The sequence below is a fragment of the Mustela erminea genome, chromosome 7, assembly GCF_009829155.1.
Source record: "Mustela erminea isolate mMusErm1 chromosome 7, mMusErm1.Pri, whole genome shotgun sequence".
NCBI lineage: Eukaryota > Metazoa > Chordata > Mammalia > Carnivora > Mustelidae > Mustela > Mustela erminea.
The window spans coordinates 28,677,501-28,700,735 of NC_045620.1; the positions used below are offsets into that span (position 1 = coordinate 28,677,501).

Sequence of the window (23,235 nt, forward strand, 5' to 3'; positions counted from 1 at the left end):
CAAATTAAAACCACAATGAGACATTGCTATAGATCAACAAAACAGTTAACATTAAAATCTAGTGGCAATGCCAAATGCTGGCAAGGATGCAGAGAACCCTGATCGCTCTTATCTTGATGGAATAAATGTGATATATTACAGTCGCTGTAGAAATAGTTTGGTGGGGAAGGAAGGAAGGAAGCAAGGAAGGAAGGAAACCACTAAAACACAAACTAGCAATTGCACTCCTGGGCATTTACCCCAGGAAATGAAGTTAGTGTGCACCCAAACACGTGTGCATGGATGTCTAGCAGCTTTATTGGTAACAACCCCCAACCAGAAACAAGCTAGATGTCCTTAACTGCTAATTCAGCTGGGGTCCATCCATAGCATGGACTACTACTCAGCAACTAAAAGGAATGGACTATGGATACTCCTGGAGAAATCCCCATAGAATTATGCCAAATTAAAAAAAAGCCAATTCCAAAAGGTGACATACTATATGATTCTATTTCTACCACATTCTTGAAATGACAAAATGCTAGAAATGGAGGAGAGATTAGTGGCTGTCTGAGGTTAAGGAGGTGTGAGGGTGAGAGTCAGGGTGGGTATAACAGGGCAGCACAAGCATCTTTGTAATGGAAGGTTGTCGCCCTTGACTGTATCAAGTTCAGTATCCTGGCTGGGATACTGTATTGTAATTTGCAAGATGTTACTGTTCGGGCAAATTGGCGGAGGGCTACCTGGGATCTTTCTGTATTGTTTCCTATGACTGCATGGAAACTATTGTTATGCCAAAATAAAAATGTTAATCTAAAAAATAACTGATGGAGGTTTGCTTTATTGTGTAGTGTATCATCCACCCTCAAGAATGTTACCATGTGGGGCGCCTGGGTGTCTCAGTCAGTTAAGCATCTGCCTTCGGCTCAGGTCGTGAGGGATCCCAGAGTCCTGGGATGGAGCCCCGCATCGCATCAGACTCCCTGCTCAGCGGGAAGCCTCCTTCTCCCTCTCCCATTCCCTCTGCTTATGTTCCTTCTCTTGCTGTCTCTCTTCTGTCAAATAAATAAATAAAATATTCCAAGGAAAAAAAAGGAGTGTTACCACATGCTTAGGAAGCAGGTGTGTTCTGCGGTGGTCGGGCGGGGCGTCCCATAGCTCTGTTAGGCCAGCATATTGGTAAGAGCTGCTTTGAAATCTTTGCTCAGAGATTGTGTGCATTGACTGTTTTGTTTGTGGGTTGTTGTTGTTGTTTTTTTTTCCCTGCAGGGAGAGGGGGAGGTCATGCTTTCCTAGCTTGTGTGAGTGTGTGTGTGTGTGTGTGTGTGTGTGCGCGCGCTGCATGTCTTAAAGCATTTTTTACTGAAGACTAGACATTTTACATCAGATATTCCTCCCACTCTGACTTCTGATCCCTCCCAGGAGGGGCAGTGGCTACTGCTGTTTCTTTGTTTCTCTGTGTCCTCCTTGTGTTGGCCTGGACTGTGGCATCTCTTTGCCTTGCGTTGTGTGGTGGCTGACCTCTCAACTTAGAGTTCGGAGTTCTTTTGTTCTTGTTTTTAAGTCTGACTTCTTAGAGGTCATCCCTGGGTCAGCACATGATGAATCAAGGGTTGGGGTGAAGCACCTTGCGCCAGCATGCCTCCTCTCCTTCGCTGATGCATGTATGGGTGGTTTCAGGAATGCATTCAAAGTCGAGGCAATTTACAAGAGGCCCCTATCTTTTAATTTCTTTCTTTTTTTATTTTTAAAGATTTTTATTTATTTGAAAGACAGAGATCACAAGTAGGCAGAGAGGCAGGCAGAGAGAGAGGAAGAAGCAGGCTACCTGCTGAACAGAGAGCCCAATGCAGGGCTTGATCCCAAGACCCCCGGGATCATGACCTGAGCTGAAGGCAGAGGCTTTAACCCACTGAGCCACCCAGATGCCCCGAATTTCTGTCCTCACACTCAGCCAGGAAGGAGTAGCTGGCTGGTGTTCTCTATGCTCTCTTTTTAAGGGCTCACAGCCTTAGCTATGACCTCAGCCTTCCAGACCACCAGGGACAAGTAGGATCTTACCAAGCCTGTCTGGCTGCCTCCCTCCCACATATCCACTATTAAATTTCTGGCTGGTCTATCTGTTGGTGCTTGCTCCAACCAGTTCAGAGGCCTTAGGCTAATGGAGACATTGGTCTTCTCTGATAGTTTGCCACTGATCTTGCTGTTGGGTTTGACATCGCTGCAGGGCATGTAATATTCTACACTTTTCTCCAATAAAGTCCAGTCTCTTCATCCATGCAGCCCTCAAGGCCTGCCTTGCCCTGATAGGACCACAGAGCTGGGGGTAGGGGACCAGAAGCTCTAAGCTAAAATGCCATGGATTAGGGGACCAGAAGCTCTAAGCTAAAATGCCATGGATTTCCCATGGGTCTTACAGAGGTTTGGTAGATTTTCTTAAATAAACGCTTCTCAATTTGTGTCTAACTTACCACATCCAAAATTGAATCCAAATCCGAATCCCTGATTCCTGTCACCTCCTACTGTAGATGGGAACCCCCTCTGGGGAGCCCTCTGGGTCAAAATCCTTGGAATTATTCTTTAGCCCTATTTTCCTCTCTCATCTCATGACATCCAACTGCAAATCCTGTCAGTTCCGCCTTCAAAAGATGCCCAGAATCCATCTGCTTCTTGGCACCACCACCAAGCCACTCGGATCCCAGCCACTACTGTCTTTTGCTTAGAATATTACAGTAGCCTCCCTCCTAGTCTCCCTGCCTCAGCTCCTACTCCCCTTCTCTCCTTTCTCCTCGAGGCAACCAGGGGAGCCTTCCAAAGGTAAGGTATATCATGTCATTGCTTTGTTCCAATCCCCTCCATGGGCGTCCCATCTCACTCAGAGTGAAAGCAAGGGTCCTCCAGGGCCCCCCGGCTTCTCTCTGGCCTTTCCTATCACTGTCTTTCTTACCCACTCCTCAAGAGCCAGAGGGACTGTATCAGGCAGGACCTGATTAGTCATGCAGTCATCTGTATGGGGAAAGTTTAATGCAAAGAATTATTGAGGGGCTCCAGGGTGATGCAGTCAGTTAAGGGTCCAATGCTTGATTTCTGCTCAGGTCATGATCCCAAGGTGGTGAGATCAAGCCCTGCCACAGGCTCTGCACTAGGCACGGAGCCTGCTTAAGATTTTCTCTCTCCCTCTGCCCCTCCACTCCCCACCCTCACTTCTCTCTCTCAAATTAAATAAATAAATAAATAAATAAATAAATAAATAAAATTATTGACTATAATGCGGGTTGGAGTAATAGGGGATTAGATGATAAGAAATAAAGAGCACTCCAAATAATTTAGAAACTTCCCATTTAATGAGCTGCGACTAGCCCTACCGCAGAAAAAGCCCCCAGGAAGAGCCCACTCCCGCCCTCCACCAAGGCTGAGACCTCGCTTGCTGTAGAGGACATGCTATGGTGAGCACATCTGTGGAGAAGTGAGCTGTGTAGCCTCTCTAGTGGAAGTTGCTGGAAATCTGCCCTGTCAGATGCAAGGGAAAGCCATTGGTGGCAAGGTATCTCCCCAGGGGCGCTCTTACAAAACCGCGGGAGACAGGTGCCCCGGGGAGGCTGCTGGCCATGGGGGGCTGATGGCTAGGGCGTCGCAGGAGCCGGTGCTGACAAAGCCTTCCTCCGTGCAGAAGCTGGTGCTGTTGAGACCACCCGGGCTGTGGGAGCCGGGCCCCAGAGAAGCAGTGCAAGCTGCAGGAGCCCGGGAGAACTCACCAGAAGCGGAAAGCAAGCCCTCGCACCCTGCCGTGTCTCTCCAGCGCCCTCTGCCGACAAACTATGACATTGCGCTTCTGATCAAAAGGCTGGGTTTGGGGCTGAGACGCAATAAATTGGTAACTGACGGAGACCTTGTTGATGTTTTGTGAAAAATAAAGAGCGCTCCCACCTGAATGCCTTTGCAGTTGCTGTACCCCCTACCTGGGATCCTTTTTGTCCATCCCCAACCACACCTGCCAGGCTTGCTCCCTCATTCCAATAGGTTTCTGCTCAGATTGCTCTTTATCAGCAGGACCGTCACTGATCCCCTAATTAAAGAGCCGCACTCACAGCATTTCACATCTCCCTTCCTGATTTACTTTACTCCATAGCATTTGTTACCATTTGACATAATGTATTTACATGCATATTATTTACTGTCCATCTCCCCTTCTAGAATGAGGTTCATCAAGTACAGAGAATATTTTGTTCATTCCTATACCCAGTAGAGTTGAACAGAACGGTTCCTAGTACACAGTAGGCATGCAATAAATACTTACAGAATGAGTGAATGAATGAGTGAGAGTAAATTAGGAACATACAGAAAGGAAGGGGAAACACCAGCCAGGGTTTCCTCCCCTAGACACCACCGTGGTCAGCATAATGGGAAGTTTCCTTTGCGATTTTCCCCGATGAAAATTTCATTTCCATTTTTATAAGGGCTTAACATGCATACAGAAATATATTCATATCAAAAGTGTGCATCCGTGAAATGAGCACTGGGTGTTAGATGCCACCAAGGCATCACTCAACTCTACCTCTGAAACTGATAGTACACTATATGTTAATAAGTGAATTTATATAAAATGCAATTTTTTTTTAGAAAATTGTGCAGCTTGCTGAATTCTCACAAACTGAACCCACTCAGGTAACCAGCACTCAGATTAAGAAATGGAACATTACCAGCACCCTAGACGCTCCCTTTACGCACCCCTTCCCCCAGGGTAGCCATAATCCTAAATTGTGGAAGCAAAGATTAGTGTTTGTGCTTTAGATGAATGGAATTACACATCATTGTCACCGGACATTTTATACAGAAGATTCATCTGTATTGCTGGGAGGTATTGTAGATCTTTCATATTCTTTGACCTGCAATATTCCAATGTGTGTGTATACTACAATTTGTCTTTCATATCTTTCAAACTGTGTACTACCGTCTATCCATTTTCCTGATGATGGATATGTAGGTAGTTTCCAGTTTGGGCTATCACGGGTAGAGCTGCTATATACCTTCGTGCACACATCTATTTGTAAACAGATGCCCAGCATTTCTGTTGGGGATACATGTAGGAGTGGAAATGCTGGATCATAGGACATGGCCATGTTCAGCTTCACCCACCCCATGCCCCAGGGACATTCTCTTCCATTCACATCAACTAGCCTTCCCTGACATAGCACATGCGACGTGCACAGCACCACGCAAGGCCCTCACACTATGAGGCATTCTGGAAACAAGCACACTCTTGATTCCATGCAAAGCACTGTAACTGGGCCACTGGGATGAGATGGACAAGCAAACCATATCATAACAGCAGCCAAATCCTATAATTATATAGACCTTACTCATGAAAAAAAAATCTAAGGTTATATTCAAAAGACAAAACTCTCTCTTTACAAAGTTAGGATCGAAAGACTCAAGAATAATAATAATGGCAAATATTCATTGGCTCCTTCCTTTGTGCTGACCTTATTATGTATATAACGTCATCTAATCTTCAGTGAAGCCCTCTTCTATCACTCTGTAATCCGAAGCCCAACTTCATGTGTTTATGTTTGCTAACAGTTTCAAGCCCATGAGAAAGCCTGTGGGTTCCCTCCCTTGGGCACCTGGGGTCCCTCTCAAGAGCCCCTCGGCACAGCCCCACTCCCTAAGCACAATAAAATGGGCCAGTCACCTCTCCCTGCTCTCTCAAGCCATATTCAGACCTGCTTAGGAGCATGCCTGCTTTGCCCCCAAAGCCACTTTATGTCAAGAATAAATCTTTTCTAGCCCCTTGATGAAATGTGGAAGGTCATCAGTCCCCACTGTCCAACCAAAATTGGGGGGTGTGGGAGGTCAGTATCCCAATAGGGGAACACTCACATCTTACAGATGAGGAAACCAGAGCCTAGAAAAGTTATTTCCCATCCATTCATTCAATGCGTGCTGAGTGCACAGAGCCATGGGTAAACAATGGGGAGGGATTTCCTGCCCTTGTCAGAGTGGGGAAGTCCCTCACAGAAAAATAAACATAAGCTTCTTTGAAATATATGAAAACATCACCAGCCTCTCTCATAACTAGGTAATTACTAATAAAAACAAGTGGTGCTTTTTTTAAAGGTATCAAATGAAACAAGATCTAACAATGTAACAATACACAAAGTTAGCAAGGATGTGAGAAACAGACCCCTACACACACACACATACCCTGTTACAAATGATGCAAGATGATACAGTTGGAGAGCTACTCACTTGTTGTATCTTGCAACATTTTTACATATCCCTCATCTTCCTCAGTAAGTCTACTTTTAGGAATTTGTATACATCATACAGAGATATGGCCCCACAGCCAAAGAGGGGCAGGGCTGGACACTTTCTTCTTTCCTTAAATAAAGTGTACTTTATTTCTGTATGGGTCTTTGTAGAAAGTTAGAACAATATAGAAAATGAGGAATCAAAACCACAACCCACAATCCTAGCACCGTCACCAGTCTGAGCTCATACACCAGCAGTTCCCTCCCTCCCGACAGAGCAATGCTGCCTCCTGGTGGGTTTTCTTTCTTCTCTTTCTTTCTTTCTTTCTTTCTTTCTTTCTTTCTTTCTTTCTTTCTTTTTAGTACATTTGGGAGCGGGGTGGGAGGGATGGGGTGGCTGAGTGACGGATATTGGAGACGGTATGTGCTATGGCAATGCTGTGAAGTGTCTAAGACTGATGAGTCACAGACCTGTACTCCCAAAACAAATAAGACATTATATGTTAACTTAAATTTTTTTCTTTTAACTACAGTTGATGAAATTTTTTTTAAATACTGAATTTTTTTTAACTAGGGAAAGTGCTCACATGGTTCATAGTTTAAAAGTTCTACATGGTATACAGTGGGAACTTCCTTCCTTTCCTGTTCCCCTCGAAGTAGATTTCCTTCTTTAAGTAGATTTCATTCTTTAATGAGCTTTCTGTAATAAAATATTTTTAAAAGAAACAAGCAGAATACATGAACTACAGAATAGTTTGCATGTGGGTCTGACCAAGCACAATTTGGATTTCAATTAGTTTTGAGCAGACAGTATTTTTACTTTGCTAATCACTAGGAAATTCGTGACTACATTTTTCCTTTGTTGAGGAAAACGTGTATTATTTGAATGGTCAAAGAAGAGTCCATGCCTTTCAGCTCAGGCTAAGAGTACAAAATTCTTTTGGGCCACGTCTGATAAGCGAATGGGAGGCTCCCCGGAGGGGTGCCCCAGCCCTGCTTTGCAGTTTGCTGCTGCTTGGGACATAGGTTCCTATGACATTGTCTGAGCCAGCCATTCAATCCTCTGCCAAAAGCTGCCGCCAAGCTCACCTCCCTGATGTCCTTACTCCTCAGCCTTTTCCTCTGCTGAAATATCCTTCCCACAGTAAAAAACCTTGGTAAACCTCTTTACATGAAGAAACTCTCTTTTTTTTTTTCAATTTTTTTGTAATCAAAAAACTCTTTTCCCTTCTTTCTTCTTTAATTCAGGTGAAATCCTTTAACATGTAAGTAACTACTTTATTAACTTGACCGGTAGAACTCAATTGCATTTAGTTGTATTCAATACGTTATATAATAACCAGCTATCTATCTCTAGTTACAAAACTTTTTCATCACCACATAAAAACACGATATATCCACTACGTAATCCATCTCCATTCGACCTTGGCCCTGTCCCCATGCCCCAGTAACTTCTAATTCGCTGTCTCTATGATCTTACCTATTCTGGATGTTTCAAATAATAGGAATCCTATAATGTGACCTTCTGCATCTGGCTTCTTTCCCTTAGCACAGTGTTTTCAAGGTTCATCCAAACGGCAGCATGTATCAATATTTCATTTCTTTTATGGCTGAATAATATTTTATTGAATATCATATCCCACCGTTTGTGTATCCATTCACCCACTGATGGACAGCTGAGTTGTTTCCACAGTGTGGCTTTTATGATTAATGTACTATAAACATTCACATACAAGTTTCTGCATAGACATAGATTTTCATTTCTCTTCGGGTATATACTTAGGAGTGGAATTGCTAGATCATATGGTATTTCTATGTTTAGCCTTTTGATGGACCGCCAAACTGTTTTCCATTCTGGCTGCACCATTTTATATTCTTGCCAGCAATGCACAAGGGGTCCTATTTTCCCACATGCTCGCAGCCAGCAGTTAGCCCCCTCCACCCCGCCCTTATTGTCCATGATAGCCATCCTAGTGGGTGTGAAATGGTCTCTCACTGTGGTTTTAATTTGCATCTCTTTAAGCCAGTGATGCTGAATCTTTTTCATGTGCTTGTTATCTATGTGTAGATCTTGTTTGAAGAAATCTGTTCCATTCTTTTGCTTTTAAATTGGGCTATTATCAGGGCTCCTGGGTGGCTCAGTGGGTTAAAGCCTCTGCCTTCGGCTGGGGTCGTGGTCCCAGGGTCCTGGGATTGAGCCGGGGTCCTGGGATCGAGCCCTGCATCAGGTTCTCTGCTAAGAGGGGAGCCGGCTTCCTCCTCTCTCTGCCTGCCTCTCTGCCTACTTGTGATCTCTGTCAAATAAATAAATAAAATCTTTTTTTTTTTTTTTTTTTAAAGTGCTGGGGCACCTGGGTGGCTCAGTGGGTTAAAGCTTCTGCCTTCAGCTCAGGTCATGGTCCCAGGGTCCTAGGATCGAGCCCCACATCGGGCTCTCTGCTCGGCGGGGAGCCTGCTTCCTCCTCTCTCTCTGCCCGCCTCTCTGCCTACTTGTGATCTGTCAAATAAATAAATAAATAAATTTTTTTAAAAGTGCTAAATTGGGCTATTATCTTTTTACTGTTGAGTAGTAAAAGTTCCTTATATGGTCTGGATATTAAACCCAAATCAGATAGAGGATTTGCAAATATTGTTCTACCATTCCGTAGGCTGCCTTTTCACATTCTTGATAATATCCTTTGATGCACAAAAGTTGTTTCGTTTTGCTTGTGCTTTTGGTGTCAAACTTAAGAATCTATCACCAGACTCCAGGTCAAGAATTACATGTTTCCTTCTAGTAGGTTCATCGTTTTAGCCTTCTATGTAGATTGTTGATCCATTTTGAGTTAATGAGTGACCTGGGAACGAGGCAGAGGTCTAACTTCATTCTCCTGCACTAGTTAAATCCAATTGTCCCAGCACTGTTTGATGAAGAGACTTCTTATTCCAATGAAAAGTTTTAGCACTTGTCAAAAATAAGTTAGTCATATAAGCAAGGGTTTATTTCTGGATTCTTAATTCTATTCCATTGGTCTGTATGTTTATATCACACTGCTTTGATTACTGAAGATTTTTACTGGGTTGTAAAATCAGAAGCATGAAACATCCAACTTTGAACATTTTTTTTTTAAGATTTTATTCATTTATTTGACAGAGATCATAAGTAGGCAGAGAGCCAGGCAGCGAGAGAAGGGAAGCAGGCTCCCTGCTAAGCAGAAAGCCCGATACAGGACTCCATCCCAGGACCCTGAGATCATGAGATCGTGACCTGAGCTGAAAGCAGAGGCTTAACCCACTGAGCCACCCAGGCGCCCCAAACATTTTTCAATATAAGTTGTGCTAATTGTGGCCTCTAATAGCTTCATAGGAATTTGAAGGATCCACTTGTTTTTGTTTTTGTTTTTGTTTTAAGATTTTATTTACTTATTTGACAGAGATCACAAGTAGGCAGAGAGGCAGGCAGAGAGGAGGAAGCAGGTCCCCTGCTGAGCAGAGAGCCAGACGTGGGGCTCAATTCCAGGACCCTGGGATCATGACCTGAGCCAAAGGCAGATGCTGTAACCCACTGAGCCACCCAGGCACCCCGATCCACTTGTTTGGGGGCGGGGGAGGCCGTTGGAATTTACACAGAGACTGCACTCGATCTATATATACATCATCTTGGAGAGTATTGCCATTTTAACAATATTGTCTTCCAACCCATGAGCACGAGTGGTCTGTTTATTTAGGGTTTTGTTTCTTTTTTTTTTCCAAGATGTTTTAGTTTCAATGTACAAATCTTTCACCTCCTTGGTTAAACAATTCCTAGGTATTTTATTCTTTGGAATGCTGCTGTAAATGCAATGATTTAAATCTCCTTTTCAGATTGTTGCTGGTGTAGACACACAATTGATTTCTGTGTGATCCTGGACCCTGCAACTCTGCAGACTTGACCATCTCTAGTTTCCTCATGGGTTCTTTGGGATTTTCTCTACATGGTGAATTGTCGTTTTACTTTTCTAACCTCTGTATCTTTAATTTTGTATAGTTACCAAATTGTTGTGGCTAACTTCTGGTACAAGGGTGAACAGCGTGGTTAAAGAGGGCACCTCCATTGTTGGCTATGTTGGCTCTGGGTTTTTCAAATAAACCCATTTGTCATGTTTACAAAGTTCCTTTCCATTCCTAATGTGCTGTTTTTTGTTTTTGGTTTTTTGTTTTTTTTTTAAAGATTTTTATTTATTTATTTGACAGAGAGAAATCACAAGTAGATGGAGAGGCAGGCAGAGAGAGAGAGGGAAGCAGGCTCCCCGCCGAGCAGAGAGCCCGATGCGGGACTTGATCCCAGGACCCTGAGATCATGACCTGAGCCGAAGGCAGCGGTTTAACCCACTAAGCCACCCAGGCGCCCCCATAATGTGCTGTTTTTAATCATGAAGGGTGTCAGAATTTCATCGAATGTTTTCTCTGCATCTATTGAAACGATCATGTGGCTTTTTCCTTCCATTAATGGGTATTCCATAATGCTGAACCACCTTTACACTCCTGAAGAAATTTCTAACACTTCAGTACAACACTTTTTCAAGGTCTCCTTTGCTTTTAGAATTGTCTTGCCCCAGACAGTACCTTCAGAATAGTGTGCACTTCATATTTCTGTACCCTTGGAAGTTTGATAGTACTAAGTACTTGAGTACTGCTCAGTGACCATCCTATCCACTGACTGTAGACTTTAGGTGGAAGAAATCATGGAGAACCGCAACTAAAAGGTTAGACTGTATGCATGTGTGTGAAGCTGGGAGAAAGTTCTACCAAAACTGTTCCTCTCCGAGTGCGATTGGTTTTCATTTTCAGTGTCTGCCTCCTACTTTATCATATGAAAACGAGTATCATCTGAAGTAGTGCGTAAGAGGCTATCAAGATGAGTGCCTTCCAAAGAAGATTGCCAATTCACAACCATCACCAACACTGCATTGAGTGTTTACTTCAACAAACTAATCTTTGCCAGTTTGATATGTGAAAACATCTCATAGTTCAATTTTGTGAATTCTCGGTATGAAGTTGTGCATCTCTGTGAATGCGTAGTAAAATATTTTATAAGGGAAGCAGCTGAGATTAGCACTAACTTTTCCAAGGCAACCTTTCTTAACTCTATTAAGCACCCCATTATCTAAAATTAAACAGACACACCAGATACACTTAAATATTCTTAAGAGTTTATTATAAACTAGTTTCACAGGCCACAGGGAAGTAAAAGGACTATGTACAGCCTTACGGGAAACAGGCAGGGATCTGAGGAGGGCCAAGATGAGTCTAGGGCCTTGGTGGGCACATTCCCGGGGGAGGGGGCCCTGAAAGGAAAACCAGACAATCCCGTGAGACTCTGAGAACAACGGCATAGCAAACAAACAGGTCTGTGGTAGTCAGGCCCGCACCTCTGTGGAGCTACTTCCATGACTCTGTGGCCAAGGGTCAAAGAAGGCCTGAAGTAAGAGTAAGAAGTTTAGTCAGTGCCTGATCTGCAACTCCAATCTCCAGCCCCAGCCCCCACCCCACCCCACCCCAGACTCCCACACATACCACCCCCCAAAAGTCACCAAGTGATCAGAGGGACATAACATATATACTAACTAGGGACTTCTCTGGTAGGTATGGGTTCCTATGATTATAAAACCCATAAACAAAAAACCCAAACTAGAGACACACAGATCACCCACTATGCCTTGGTGCAAAGAACACCAATCTGGGACGCAGGACACTAAGCTCTTGGGGCCCGTTTCCTTATCTATAAAATGAGAGGGCTAATCTATGCCAGCATTTCTCAAACTGGATTTAAATAGATATATATAAATAAATAGTACAGCAAAGCCCAGGGCTCCCTCTTAATTACTAGACATTATCAAACTTAAGGGCATAAGACAATCCCGGGACCCTTGTTGGGGACTTCTAGAATGTATTATTTCACAGTGCCCCAAGAATACTGCCTTGGACACTGAGAAGTTCCCTGGGTATAGGACCACTCTAACTGCTCTAAGAGGGAGGGAAGGCTGATTTTAAGAAATGCTTTCTCCCTCTTTCCTTTGTGGATAAAGTTGCCCTCTAAGAGTCCACTTCCCTCGGTTTAAGGCCTAGAAGCCCAGAAGGTTATGGTCAAAAACCAAACCTTCCCTCCAGTTCCCATTCCAACATGCTCTAAGGGAAGTCAAGTCACTGCTGCTAGCACTTACCTCGCATGCCTGGAGGAGGGGGCCGCATCCCCGGCGGCGGCATGCCCATCGGAGTTCCTCGTCCAGGCGGGATCCCCATTGGGGGACCCATGGGAGGCCTCATGCCTGGTGGTGGGCCCATCATGCCTACAAGAGAAAAGCCCCAAGAATACAGCTCAAGTGTCTATCTTGAGAAGGCAGCAGGAAACATAGCAAAGCTGTCCACCAAGTTCTGAGACAGATGGACCATTCCACCCTCCCAGTCTCTCCTAAGAAACTGGTCCAGCTAGTCCCATGGTCAATCAGCCAGGCTGGATCTCAGAGTAATCCTGCTTAATTACATAAACTCCTCATCAGTTTCAGTCAACATTATGTCTCATCATGAATCCAGCTCAGGCATCTCCCATCAGGTGGCCATGGTCTCCTTATGGGCTCCTCACCTGGAGGCGGTGCCCCCCGGCCCATAGGTGGGGGAGGACCCCCACGGCCGGGCGGGTACTGGGTCGGGGCCCCCGCAATGCTGGCGGTGGCAGCAGCTGCAGCGGCAGCCACAGTGCCTCTTCCTTGTGGGGTCATCACCTAAGAGGACACAGGAGCCAAGTAAGCACAGGACAACACAGCATCCTAACTCTTCCTCACAACTCGGAGCAGACGCCCCACCCCCTAAGCTACAACTCGCAGCATCAGGCTATCTGAAACCACCTGCCAGAGAAGACCAAGCTTGCGTGCTCATTCCCATCTTCCAGGCCTGAGTTGAGGTGGCCCAGTCCAAATGAGGGACAGCCTCCACACTGTTAGTGTAACTGTGAACAGGCTGTAAGACAGCACAGGCCCTTTGCTGTCATGGAAACACTCTGCCCCAACACCTTCTATGCATCTCTTTACTTCAACAGCAACAAAATAATTTACAATGTTAAGTTTTCCTTCTCACTTGATTCTGGGACTATGTACAGAGCATAATGAGATACTGACAGCCTGACAGTCAGAGGTCAGTTGTTCTGGACTCTTCCCAAACTGTGGGCCCTCTCTCTATTCTTCATTTTAACCAGGAGAAGTTGGTGCCCTTCCCCAACTCCTTACCTGTTGGGACGGCCCACCAACGCCTCGGACTGGCCCTGCAAGTCCCGCAGGAGCCTGGGGCATCGGAACACCCGCTGGGATTCCTCTGCCAGCAGCCCTGCCAATCCCTGGGCCCCCGGCAGCTCCAGCAAGCGGCACTCGGGCAATGCCAGTCTAAAACATAAAGAAATACACTAAAATGCTGGGAAATCAGAAGTACACTTTGGAATACCACTGCCAAGACAGCCCCTAAGATTTATGGGGCATCAAAAGACCCGTACATGTTAACACCATTCCTCTTCCACCCAAGATAGTATGTCCGTCACTCCTACAGCGGGCTAGAACTTAAGAGGAAGTCCAGAGATCAATACACCACTACTCAACCTATATTCACTATGAAAATTAAACCAACAAAGGGGCAGGGCTCCGTTCAGAAGGGTGTAGGCAGACAAGAGCACTTGACCTGGCCTCAAAGAGAAACGAGGTCCAGTCCCAGCTCTGACTCTCACCTGGAAGGTAACAGTGGACAAGTAATCCTATAGCTCTGGGACTGTTTCCTCATCTGTAAATGATGAGGTTATGACAAAACCAGCTGTGGTCATGAAGACTTACAATGATTTATGTAAGAGTAGTGTCTTCTACTACAAACAGATCTAAGAGTCATAAATATAGACATATGCTTTAACCAAAAAATATGGTAAATCCCTTGCAAACATTTTAACTGGAAAGGCTTCAATGTAAAAGTCCAAAAAGAAGAAAATGACTAGGATGACTACTCCATCATCACTTAAGATGATATTTTTAACATTACTTATAAAAAGTATACCGCAACCAGAAATATGTTTACAATGTTAAGTGAATAAGTAGAATAAAGTATTGCATACATATTATGCGTTAAATACAAAAAAACCCCAAATACACATGTGGTCAAAGTAAAAGTAAGACTATTCCTCTGATGACAATGCCTTAAAATGAAAATATGAAAACCTGGTTAGATGATCTAAAGTCTTTTCTATTTCTAAATGTGGGCTGGTGTTTATGGAACCAAGAATGCCTGGGACCAAATGCCAGCTGCACCACTTAAGGCTAGGACACTCAGGCATGTCACTAAAGCTCAGTTTTTTAAATCTATTAAGTGGGAATAATTTATCTCAATAAACTATGTATAAGGAGTAACTAAAATATTAAAGTGCTTGGCACACAGAAGATGCTTAATAAATGTTAACCATTCTTCTCTAACTTTATAAAATATATACCTTCTATTATTTGGATTTAGTTTTTTTGGGTTTTTTTGGTTTTTTTTTTTTTTTTAATTTGAGAGAGTGCTCATGATGAGAGAGGAAGAAGAGAGAATTCTCAAACAGATTCCCCAGTAAGTGTGGAGCCCAACACAGGGTGGGATCCCAGGACCCAGAGATCATGACCTGAGACAAAATCAAGAGTTGACAGCTCAACTGACTGAGCCACCCACGCACTGCCCCACAATCCAGCATTTTCAATTAATGTTCATGAGCCCTTTGGTTTCCTGATCCTTTCTTAAGAGAGCTCCCCCCTCCTTTTACAAAGATTCATTTATTCTGAGATAGAGAGCGAGTGAGCAAACATGAGCAGGGGTGGGCATGCAGCGATGGCAGAAGGAATTCTCAGACTCCCTGCTGAGCGTGGAGCCTGATGTGGAGCTCAATCTCACAACCCTGAGCCCCTGACCTGAGCTGAAATCAAGAGTTGGATACCTGACCAACTGAGCCACCCAGGCACCCCTTGCAGTTAAGAGTTTTAAAAGTCCAGCTAAAATGTCATCACATTAAGAAGTGACCAGATGGCCACAAGTGCTTTTTCTCCTGACTCGCTATGTACATCAGCTGAGAAAAGGTTCCCCATCTCTACCTTTACTTGTGGGATAACCTCTTTGAGATTCTTACCTGTAAAAGGAAGACAAAAACCAGAGGATGCCTGTGAGTAATGCAGTGAAAGGCAGACAACCTAAGACAAAACCTGGCTCACAGCAGGGTTGCCTCCCTTGTACTGGCCCCCTGCACGGACTTACATCTTTGGGAGGAGGTCCCTCCACCGTCATTGAGACCAGGTTCTCCCCCCGAAGCAGCACCAGACCAAGGACTCGCTTCTCTTCTCTTTCAGCTTGTTTCGAGTTCTTTGGCCTGAGGATGGGTTTAGGAAAACAAACAAGCAAGCATTAGAAAAAGGGTAATGCTCCCATTCACCTGTCTAGGGGCCTCCAAGATTTGTTTTACACTGTATCTCCCAACAAATGGTACAAAAACTTTCTCTAAGCTCCTCTGGATAGCCTTCACAGGCTGAACTAATTACCCCTTAGTGGTTGTCTTCCAGGCCAAGGGGATGTGCTGACCAAGAGACAGGACAAGAATTAAGAAAGCCCAGCCCTGGATCGAATGTTATTCCATAACCATCGGGAAAGCCTTTCCTTGGTCCAGTCTTCTTTGACATTACCCTACTCCCTCCCTTCAGCTTAAGGCCTTAGCAGTGTGAGGAGGCAGCCTGAACAACTAAAATCCACCGAACCCCTCAACCCTCTTGCACGTAGCATCCTTCTACTACAGCCCTCACCTCACCAGAGAAATAGAAACAATGAAGGAATAACTACATAGAAATTACACCTCTGTCCTCAAAGCACAAAAACAGATGTTCCCAGTGCAATTACCAGAAAAGGAGGAACAAAACATAGAGCTGACCTTTGAACAACACGGGACTGAAATGTGCGGGGCCACCTGCATGGGAATTTCTTCTGATAGGTACTGCAAATGTATTTGCTCTTCTTATGATTTTAATAACTTTTCTCTATCGTACTTTATTGTAAGAATACAGTATATAATACATGTCACATAAAAGACAGGTTCATCTGTTTAGGTCATTGGTAAGGCCTCCAGACAACCAGCAGGCTATCAGCAGTTCAGTCTGGGGTTGGGGGGGGGTAGTCAAAAGTTATACATGGATTTTTGACTGCGTGGGGCCAGTGCCCCATCCCCCGGGTTGTTGCGAGGGTCAACTGTAAATGTAAAATGGGAAATAGAGTAACTGCTGCAAGACAGGGGAAGGGGAAAAAAGGCAAAACCAATATTCTAAAAATAGAGGAAAGACAAAAGGCTCTGATTTTTAAAAACTTAAAGGTTTCCTTTTATGGTATTTTTTAATATTAAATTAAAAGCACTTTTCTATGGTGGACATTTCTTCCTTTTCCCTTATCTATATTGTTTTAAATAGAAGAATTTATTGCTCTTTCATAAAAAAAAAACCAAAATGAAAACAACCAAAAAACCACACACACACACACACACAAACCCTTCTGGGTATTTAAATCTTTCTGCATATACTTTTACATATTTTTAAAATATATTTCCCAATAAACAATTTTAAATTATCAGAACAGTTTCATTAAAAAAACAACAGGGGAGAACCATCTGCAATAGTTCTATGCTGATCAGCTGGCCCCTCTTCACTGTATCCCTGGCACTCACCACATCGTGTCCTGTACTTCTTGACCTCTTGCCACAAAAAGAAAAGGACAGCCCTTAAGGGAATCAGAAGGAGTCAGAGCTGCCAATAACGTAACATGGACCACTGGATGTGGCAAAAGAGCTGAATGATTATGGAAGTCACCTAACTTCTTTGGGCCTCAGGATGCCTTGAATGTAATATGCACGGAGAACTATAGCCCACTTAAACAGGCCAGAAGCTTAAGATCTGTGAGTCTTAAAACAAGGGAGTTATCCAATAACGTATGGAATTGTAGAAAAGTAGAAAATATCTCCAATTGTGTCTATAAATGCCAACAAGAATCACTGGCCCCAAACCCACACGGGAAGCTGAGCACTTACCCTGAAGAGGGTCAGAGGCTTCTTAAAGCAGTTTCAGACCAGGCTGCCTTGGGAGAGCCCTTTAGGCTACAGCTTTACAAATAGGCAATGAGGCCAGAAAACCAAGCTCTCCCCCCTTACACACCTGTGGGGAGAACATGAGAGCCCTTTACCCCAGTACCCAGGGGCAGACAAAGTCAGAGAAACAAAAAGTCTAGCAGCCCTCCTAACAACTTGCACTCAGCTAGACTAGAGAGCAAGGTTTGCCGGGCTAGCAAGGAAGGAGCGTTCTTAGAGTCCACTGTCCCCACTTACATCTGCCCTCTAACACGGGAACAAACCAAGGAACCAGCTAGCTACATCACCACCTGTCACCCCGCCCGCCCACCCACTTCCCTCGAAACTCACATCCCACCCCCACACAGCCCACTTCTCACTTGATCTTCCTGAACTCGTCACAGTCACAGAGGATCAAATTCATATGCTTGTCAAAAGCCTTGAAGGTGCCGATGAAGATGCGGCCGTCTTGCAGGATGCACCTCATCCTGTAGTCGATGTGCTGCAGCATCTTGCTGCTCTTGCCCACGGTCTGCAAGGACAAATCAGCAGGATGAGTCCAGCTCTTTCAGACCTCTGTATCGCTGGTCCTTCCTGAAGACCAGCTGTGGCCTTCTCCTCCACATGGCTGTCTATTGTTCTCACTAGATTCTCAGCTCTGGCTTCTGGCCACAGCCCTTCCCCAGAAATTCTCCCACATCACCCTTCGTTTAGCCCTAACCTCTGCCCACAACTGTAATTCCCTTCCCTTAAAATTGTCTTTTTCATATTACAACTACCTGCGCCTATGCTGCGTCAGTTTCAGGGTTGAGCGTGAGCGTGTAATCCAATCCCCCCATACCGGAAGAGCAATCTGCCACTGTGCAGATTAGAGGTGACTAGTGCTGTGACACCCACAGCCCATTTAAAAGACCGGGTGAAAGAGGAGCTGGAATGATTGGCAGTAAAGATCCAATCAACAAGGAGAATTTGTCAACACAAAGGAGCTGATCAGCTTGGAGGTAAGGAGAATGGAATCCCTAAACCAAAAACGTTAGTGTGCATCCAAGACTACCTTTGGGTAGGGAAATTTTCTGGTGGCCAGGGCGCTCATCAATTTGAACTCATAATGGTCTTTAAGAACATATATAACTTGGGAAACATGGGTGGCTCAGTCAGTTAAGCGGCTGCTTTTGCTTGGGTCATGATCCCAGCGTCCTGAGATCAAGTCCCATATCGGGCTCCTTGCCTGGCAGGGAGCCTGCTTCTCCCTCTGCCTCTGCCTGCCTGTGCTCCCGATCTCTCTGACAAATAAATAAAATTCTGGGACGCCTGGGTGGCTCAGTTGGTTAATCCACTGCTTTCAGCTCAGGTCATGATCCCAGAGTCCTGGGATCGAGTCCCACCTGGGGCTCCTTGCTCGGCCGGGAGCCTGCTTCTCCCTCTGCCTGTCTCTCCCTGCATGTACTCTCTCTCTCTCAATCTGACAAATAAATAAATAAAATCTTAAAAAATAAAAAATAATAAAATCTTAAAAAAAAATAACATAAATAACTTGTCTACTTCTTTATCAATCCAACAACTTTTTCCAATTTGTAGCCTGGCTTTCAATGGAGCTTTGCTAAAAGGGAGACTAAATAGATCTCACAATGCAAATTGTCAGGCACCTTTGGCAGTTACATCTCTCTAGAAATAAACCCCCTGACATCTGACTTGTCCATCAGCCTCCCGTCAGTATGACGGGTGTGGGCCAGTCATGACCCATCCAAGCGCCTTCTCTGTGCCAGGCCCTGGGCTTGCTGTTCATCTCTGTGGGCTTGGACAAGAACAGGTTTTTTAATCTACCAATGTGTGGATCAGAACCTTGACTGACACCCTGGAGACACAGGATATGTGGCTCACTCTCCCTCAAATGACCACGTTAACAGGCTTGTAATCACACAGCTTCTGGCCACACAGATGTGAACCTTTATGGCAACATTTACTGGTCTGTCCACCTTGTAATAGCTAAGTTTTCCTGGCTGCTCCCTGTGTACCTGGCACTGTGACAAGCACTAGAGATCTCATTTAATTCTAGAAATCAGGCTAATTATTACTCCTATTTTACAAATGCAGCCGCTGAGGCCAGGAGAGGTTAAGTAGCTGGCCCTGTCTCACAGCCAGGAAGCTGGGTTGGAACCTGGACAGACTGAATCCAGCCAGTGCTTACTCTTCCAACCAATCCCACAAACAATTCCCTGCTTTCAGTTCACCCAACACTACAGAACGGAGTGCTCTTTCTAAACGTAACTAAGTTCAGGACATGTTGCTGGCTCGATCCTTCAATGGCATGCCTCATCACCAACAGGGTTAGGTGGCATGTAAAGCCTTTAGAAACCAGGCTCCTGCCAATGCCTCCCATCTCTCCTTCCACCCCTTCATTCATCCCCTCCCCCTCCAGGAACTTTCAACAGTGCGACCCTTCATGCCTGGTTCTTGCAGTCCTTCCCATCTGTAACATCCCCTTCCATCCTCCCTGGGAAGACACCTCTAACAATATTTTAGGACTCTGCTCAAGAATCATCTACCCCAGAGGGCGTTCCTGTCCCGCCCCTCCCTCGCCGTTACTTTTACATAATGCTTAATTACCACTCTGGATACAGTATCCGTGTCCCCAACCAGAAAGTGAACTGGGTGAAGGAAGGAAGCATTTCATTAGGTAGCCCCAGTCCCTGAAAAGTCAGACAAACTCAGACACAAAGGCACGCTCAACAAATGAGTTGCACTCTTCCTCCAAACATACTAGTTCCCCCTCCCATTCCCTCCTCCCGTCTACTGGACCCAAGCACTCCCCCTGGTTTTGGCCACAAGTCCTCCCACCTCTTTCGGCAACAGCTCCTCAGACCCTCACCCCGTTTCACAAGTTCTCCTGAGGCTCTAATGCCTGCTCCGAACCCCAAACCCGTATTTATTCTGCCAAAGTTTACTTAGTGCCCGTAGGATCCCAAGTACTGGGGCTACAGCGGCATGAAGAGCCGCGGTTCTATCCTCGCCACCACCGAGCGACTCCGGCCTCCATCCCTCGGTTCCAGCCTTCCGCTCCCCGACCCCGCCGAATAGCCGAGGACCGGGTCTCCCTTGCTGGGACGGGGCGGCCGCGGCCCGGGCCTTCGCTGCCATGAGCGGCCAACCCACGACCTCCCCCCCCCCCCCCCCCCGCCGCCAACTCCCGATCAGTCGCGGTCAGCTCTCCACGACAGACTCGGAAGTTCCCGCGCCGCCAGCCTGTGCCTCCTCACCATGGTGGCGGTTCTGATGGCTCCGATTCCCGCCGGATTCTCTTCGCCCAAGGCCTAGTCGCCCTCCTGCGCTCCGCTTCCCGCCGCCGCCACCGGAAGTGCGGCCTCGGAGAAAATGGGGTCGGGTAAAAGCAACTTCCGGTCCGGCCTCGGCTCTTGAGTTCCGGCCAAAACGCGGAGCTTGGAGCCTAAAGCCCGCGGGGTCTTTGGGGGCGGGGCTAACGTCAAACTGAATTTTCCGGAGATATTCGGTCACCTTCCTAGTTCCACTTCAGTCCCGGTCCCCAACCCGGGCCCATTACCTCTAGGTCATCATCTCCCGCCACTCTCCCCCGCCTCTTCTGCAGACGATGTCCTTGCTTTTCCGCGAACTAGCTTGTCGTCCTCCTGCCTTAGTACCTTTGCATTTGCTGTTGCCTCTGCCTGGAATACTAATCGTCCAGCTATGTGCACGACTCATGCCCTCACTTCCTGCAGGATTTAAGCTCAAACATTTTCCTACAGAGGACTTTGCTGGCCATCCTGATTAAAACTACAACCTTCCCACCCATCCCTGCTTTATCTCTCTCCTTAACATTGATCCCTAACACACTGTATATTTCTGTTATTTTATTATTCCTCCCATTAGAATGGAAATCCTAAGGGTGTAAATTTTCCTTTGTGTATTTTTCATTACAGCAATGCCTGGAACACTGCTTAACAAAACGTATTTGAATGACTGAACGAGTCAATCAACCAATCCCCTCCAATCCTGGGAATTGTGACTACTACCTAAATGCTCAGGAATTTCAAATTCATTCCTCTAATGCTGGGCCCCTCATTTATCTCGTGGCCTTTTATCTCCAGCCGCCTGCTTGAGCTGGAGGTCTAATAAATTTAGCATGATGAAAATTGGATTCCTGATTGTATTCACTCTTCTTCCCAAACCCACTTCTTACCAGCATTCCCCGACTTGGGAGTTTCTCGGGTTAAAAAAGCAAAAAAGTAAAATGACAAACTTGGAATCCTCGATTCCTCTCTTCCTCTCCCATCTCATAATTCATCCATCAGCAACTCCTGTGGACCTCACCTACAAAATATCTTGAATCTGAATGTTATCCCCTGCTCCACTATACCATGCTCTCCTAGCCACTATCAGCTTGTCGATTTCCACAAACAAGAAAAAGGGGGTCATGAATTCATCTGGCCTTTGTTTGGTAAAGTGTTCCTGAGGTTCAGTCTAGATCAGGGCCTGGGAAACTTTTCCTGTTAAGGGTCAGCTCAGATAGCACTTTAGGGTTTATGGGTCACATGGTCTCTGTTGCAATGACTCAATTCAACCATAACAGGATGAAAGCAGCTCAAGAGAATATAACAAATATATGGCTGTTACAATAAAACTTTACAGATGCTATTCTTTTTTTTTTATTATTCTTTTTCAACCATTTAAAATATAAAAATCATTCCTACACCACAGGTCTTACCAAAACAGGTGTCAGGCCAGATTTGGTCTTCAGGCCTGTAGTTGGCCATCCCAGGGTCCAAACCATTTTATTTCTGTGTCTGAGTTCAAGGCCATAGCCCCAGCTAGTATTATTAATAATTTTGACTTGCCCTGTTTCTTTGGCTTGTCACTGGAGTCACTGAATAAATGCAGGTACAGAGTTCATGTCTTTGCCCTCATATAGAAGTTATATACATGCACATTCACTTCTTTATCAATCTGGGTCCGATGAGGAGACAGAAACCACACAGTGATTTCAATGGGAAACTTAGCATGAAGAATGAGTATGCAATGGTAGGAGAGTAGCTGTAAATATTGAAAGAAAACCCTCAGCAGGAGGAGAGTACTCAGAAGGGTAAACGAAAGTAGAGTAAACTCAGAAGGGTAAAGGAAAGCTGCCTCCCTAAGGCTGGGGTTCAGCCTTCATGGGAGAAGACGTGATTCCAGTCCACGGGATGATGAAGTTGCAGGGGGAGTCCTCTGCACGGGCCACAGCCAATCTATAGTCATCAGGCACACCAAAGCTAGGAGGCAGAGTCACAGAGGGAGTAGGATGTGCACAGGGAGCCAGGGTGATGTTGATACAAAGCACAGGGCACCTGGGTGCCTGAGTTGGTTGAGTGATACAAAGCACATACTGCATAGTATCTGCATCCAAAGGGGTGCAGCAAACAGACTTCTGGGGCACAAGTGAGTGGAGACTGATGAGCTGGTGAGAAGAGCTCAAGGCACTGCCCTAAGTGCCCTTGGAAATGGACACTGGAGTGCTGCTGGAACCTGGTGCTCAGTGCACAGTTTGAGTTAGGGCAGCTAAGAGTGGCTGTTGAGACCCCAGTGGCCCATACACGCAAAACTAAGGAGAAGGTCCGGGGAGCAGCAACCAGCAAACAGGAGCCCAGGATCAAGGTCAAGTGATCTGCCTGCCAGCCAGCCCCCTGGGGCCCTAGGGTGTGTGTCCATGGGGCTGAATGGAGGGAACAGAAGTGACCTGGGCTGGGACTCTGGGCTCCCGATTAAGCCACCACTGTCTGATTAGAGAGCTAGAGAAAACATGGTGGCCAGTCGGTTGGAGAAAGCTGTGTCCTGCAAGCACTTAGCATGGGAGAAAACTGCACTGGCCGAGGAGCTTTCTAGTTCTCAGAGGAAGGAGGAAGT

General features: G+C 45.6%; 1 protein-coding gene across 3 annotated transcripts; it reads right to left on the reverse strand.

Moving 5' to 3' along the window:
• Nucleotides 1-11,389: 11,389 nt before the first annotated feature.
• SNRPB (small nuclear ribonucleoprotein polypeptides B and B1) lies at nucleotides 11,390-20,727 on the reverse strand. Of its 3 annotated transcripts, XM_032351223.1 has the most exons (8): nucleotides 20,598-20,727; nucleotides 17,721-17,872; nucleotides 15,498-15,609; nucleotides 13,472-13,624; nucleotides 12,832-12,970; nucleotides 12,413-12,538; nucleotides 11,621-11,668; nucleotides 11,471-11,536 (listed from the first exon to the last, which is right to left on the reverse strand). In XM_032351223.1, exons 1-7 carry the CDS (start codon nucleotides 20,598-20,600, stop codon nucleotides 11,658-11,660), a joined length of 696 nt encoding a protein of 231 aa, XP_032207114.1. In that variant the 5' UTR covers nucleotides 20,601-20,727; the 3' UTR covers nucleotides 11,471-11,536; nucleotides 11,621-11,657. The 3 variants fall into 3 exon arrangements, with proteins under 3 accessions (XP_032207112.1, XP_032207114.1, XP_032207113.1); XM_032351221.1 differs by lacking the exon at nucleotides 11,621-11,668 and having other exon boundaries at nucleotides 11,390-11,536; XM_032351222.1 differs by lacking the exon at nucleotides 11,471-11,536 and having other exon boundaries at nucleotides 11,550-11,668.
• Nucleotides 20,728-23,235: the final 2,508 nt, after the last annotated feature.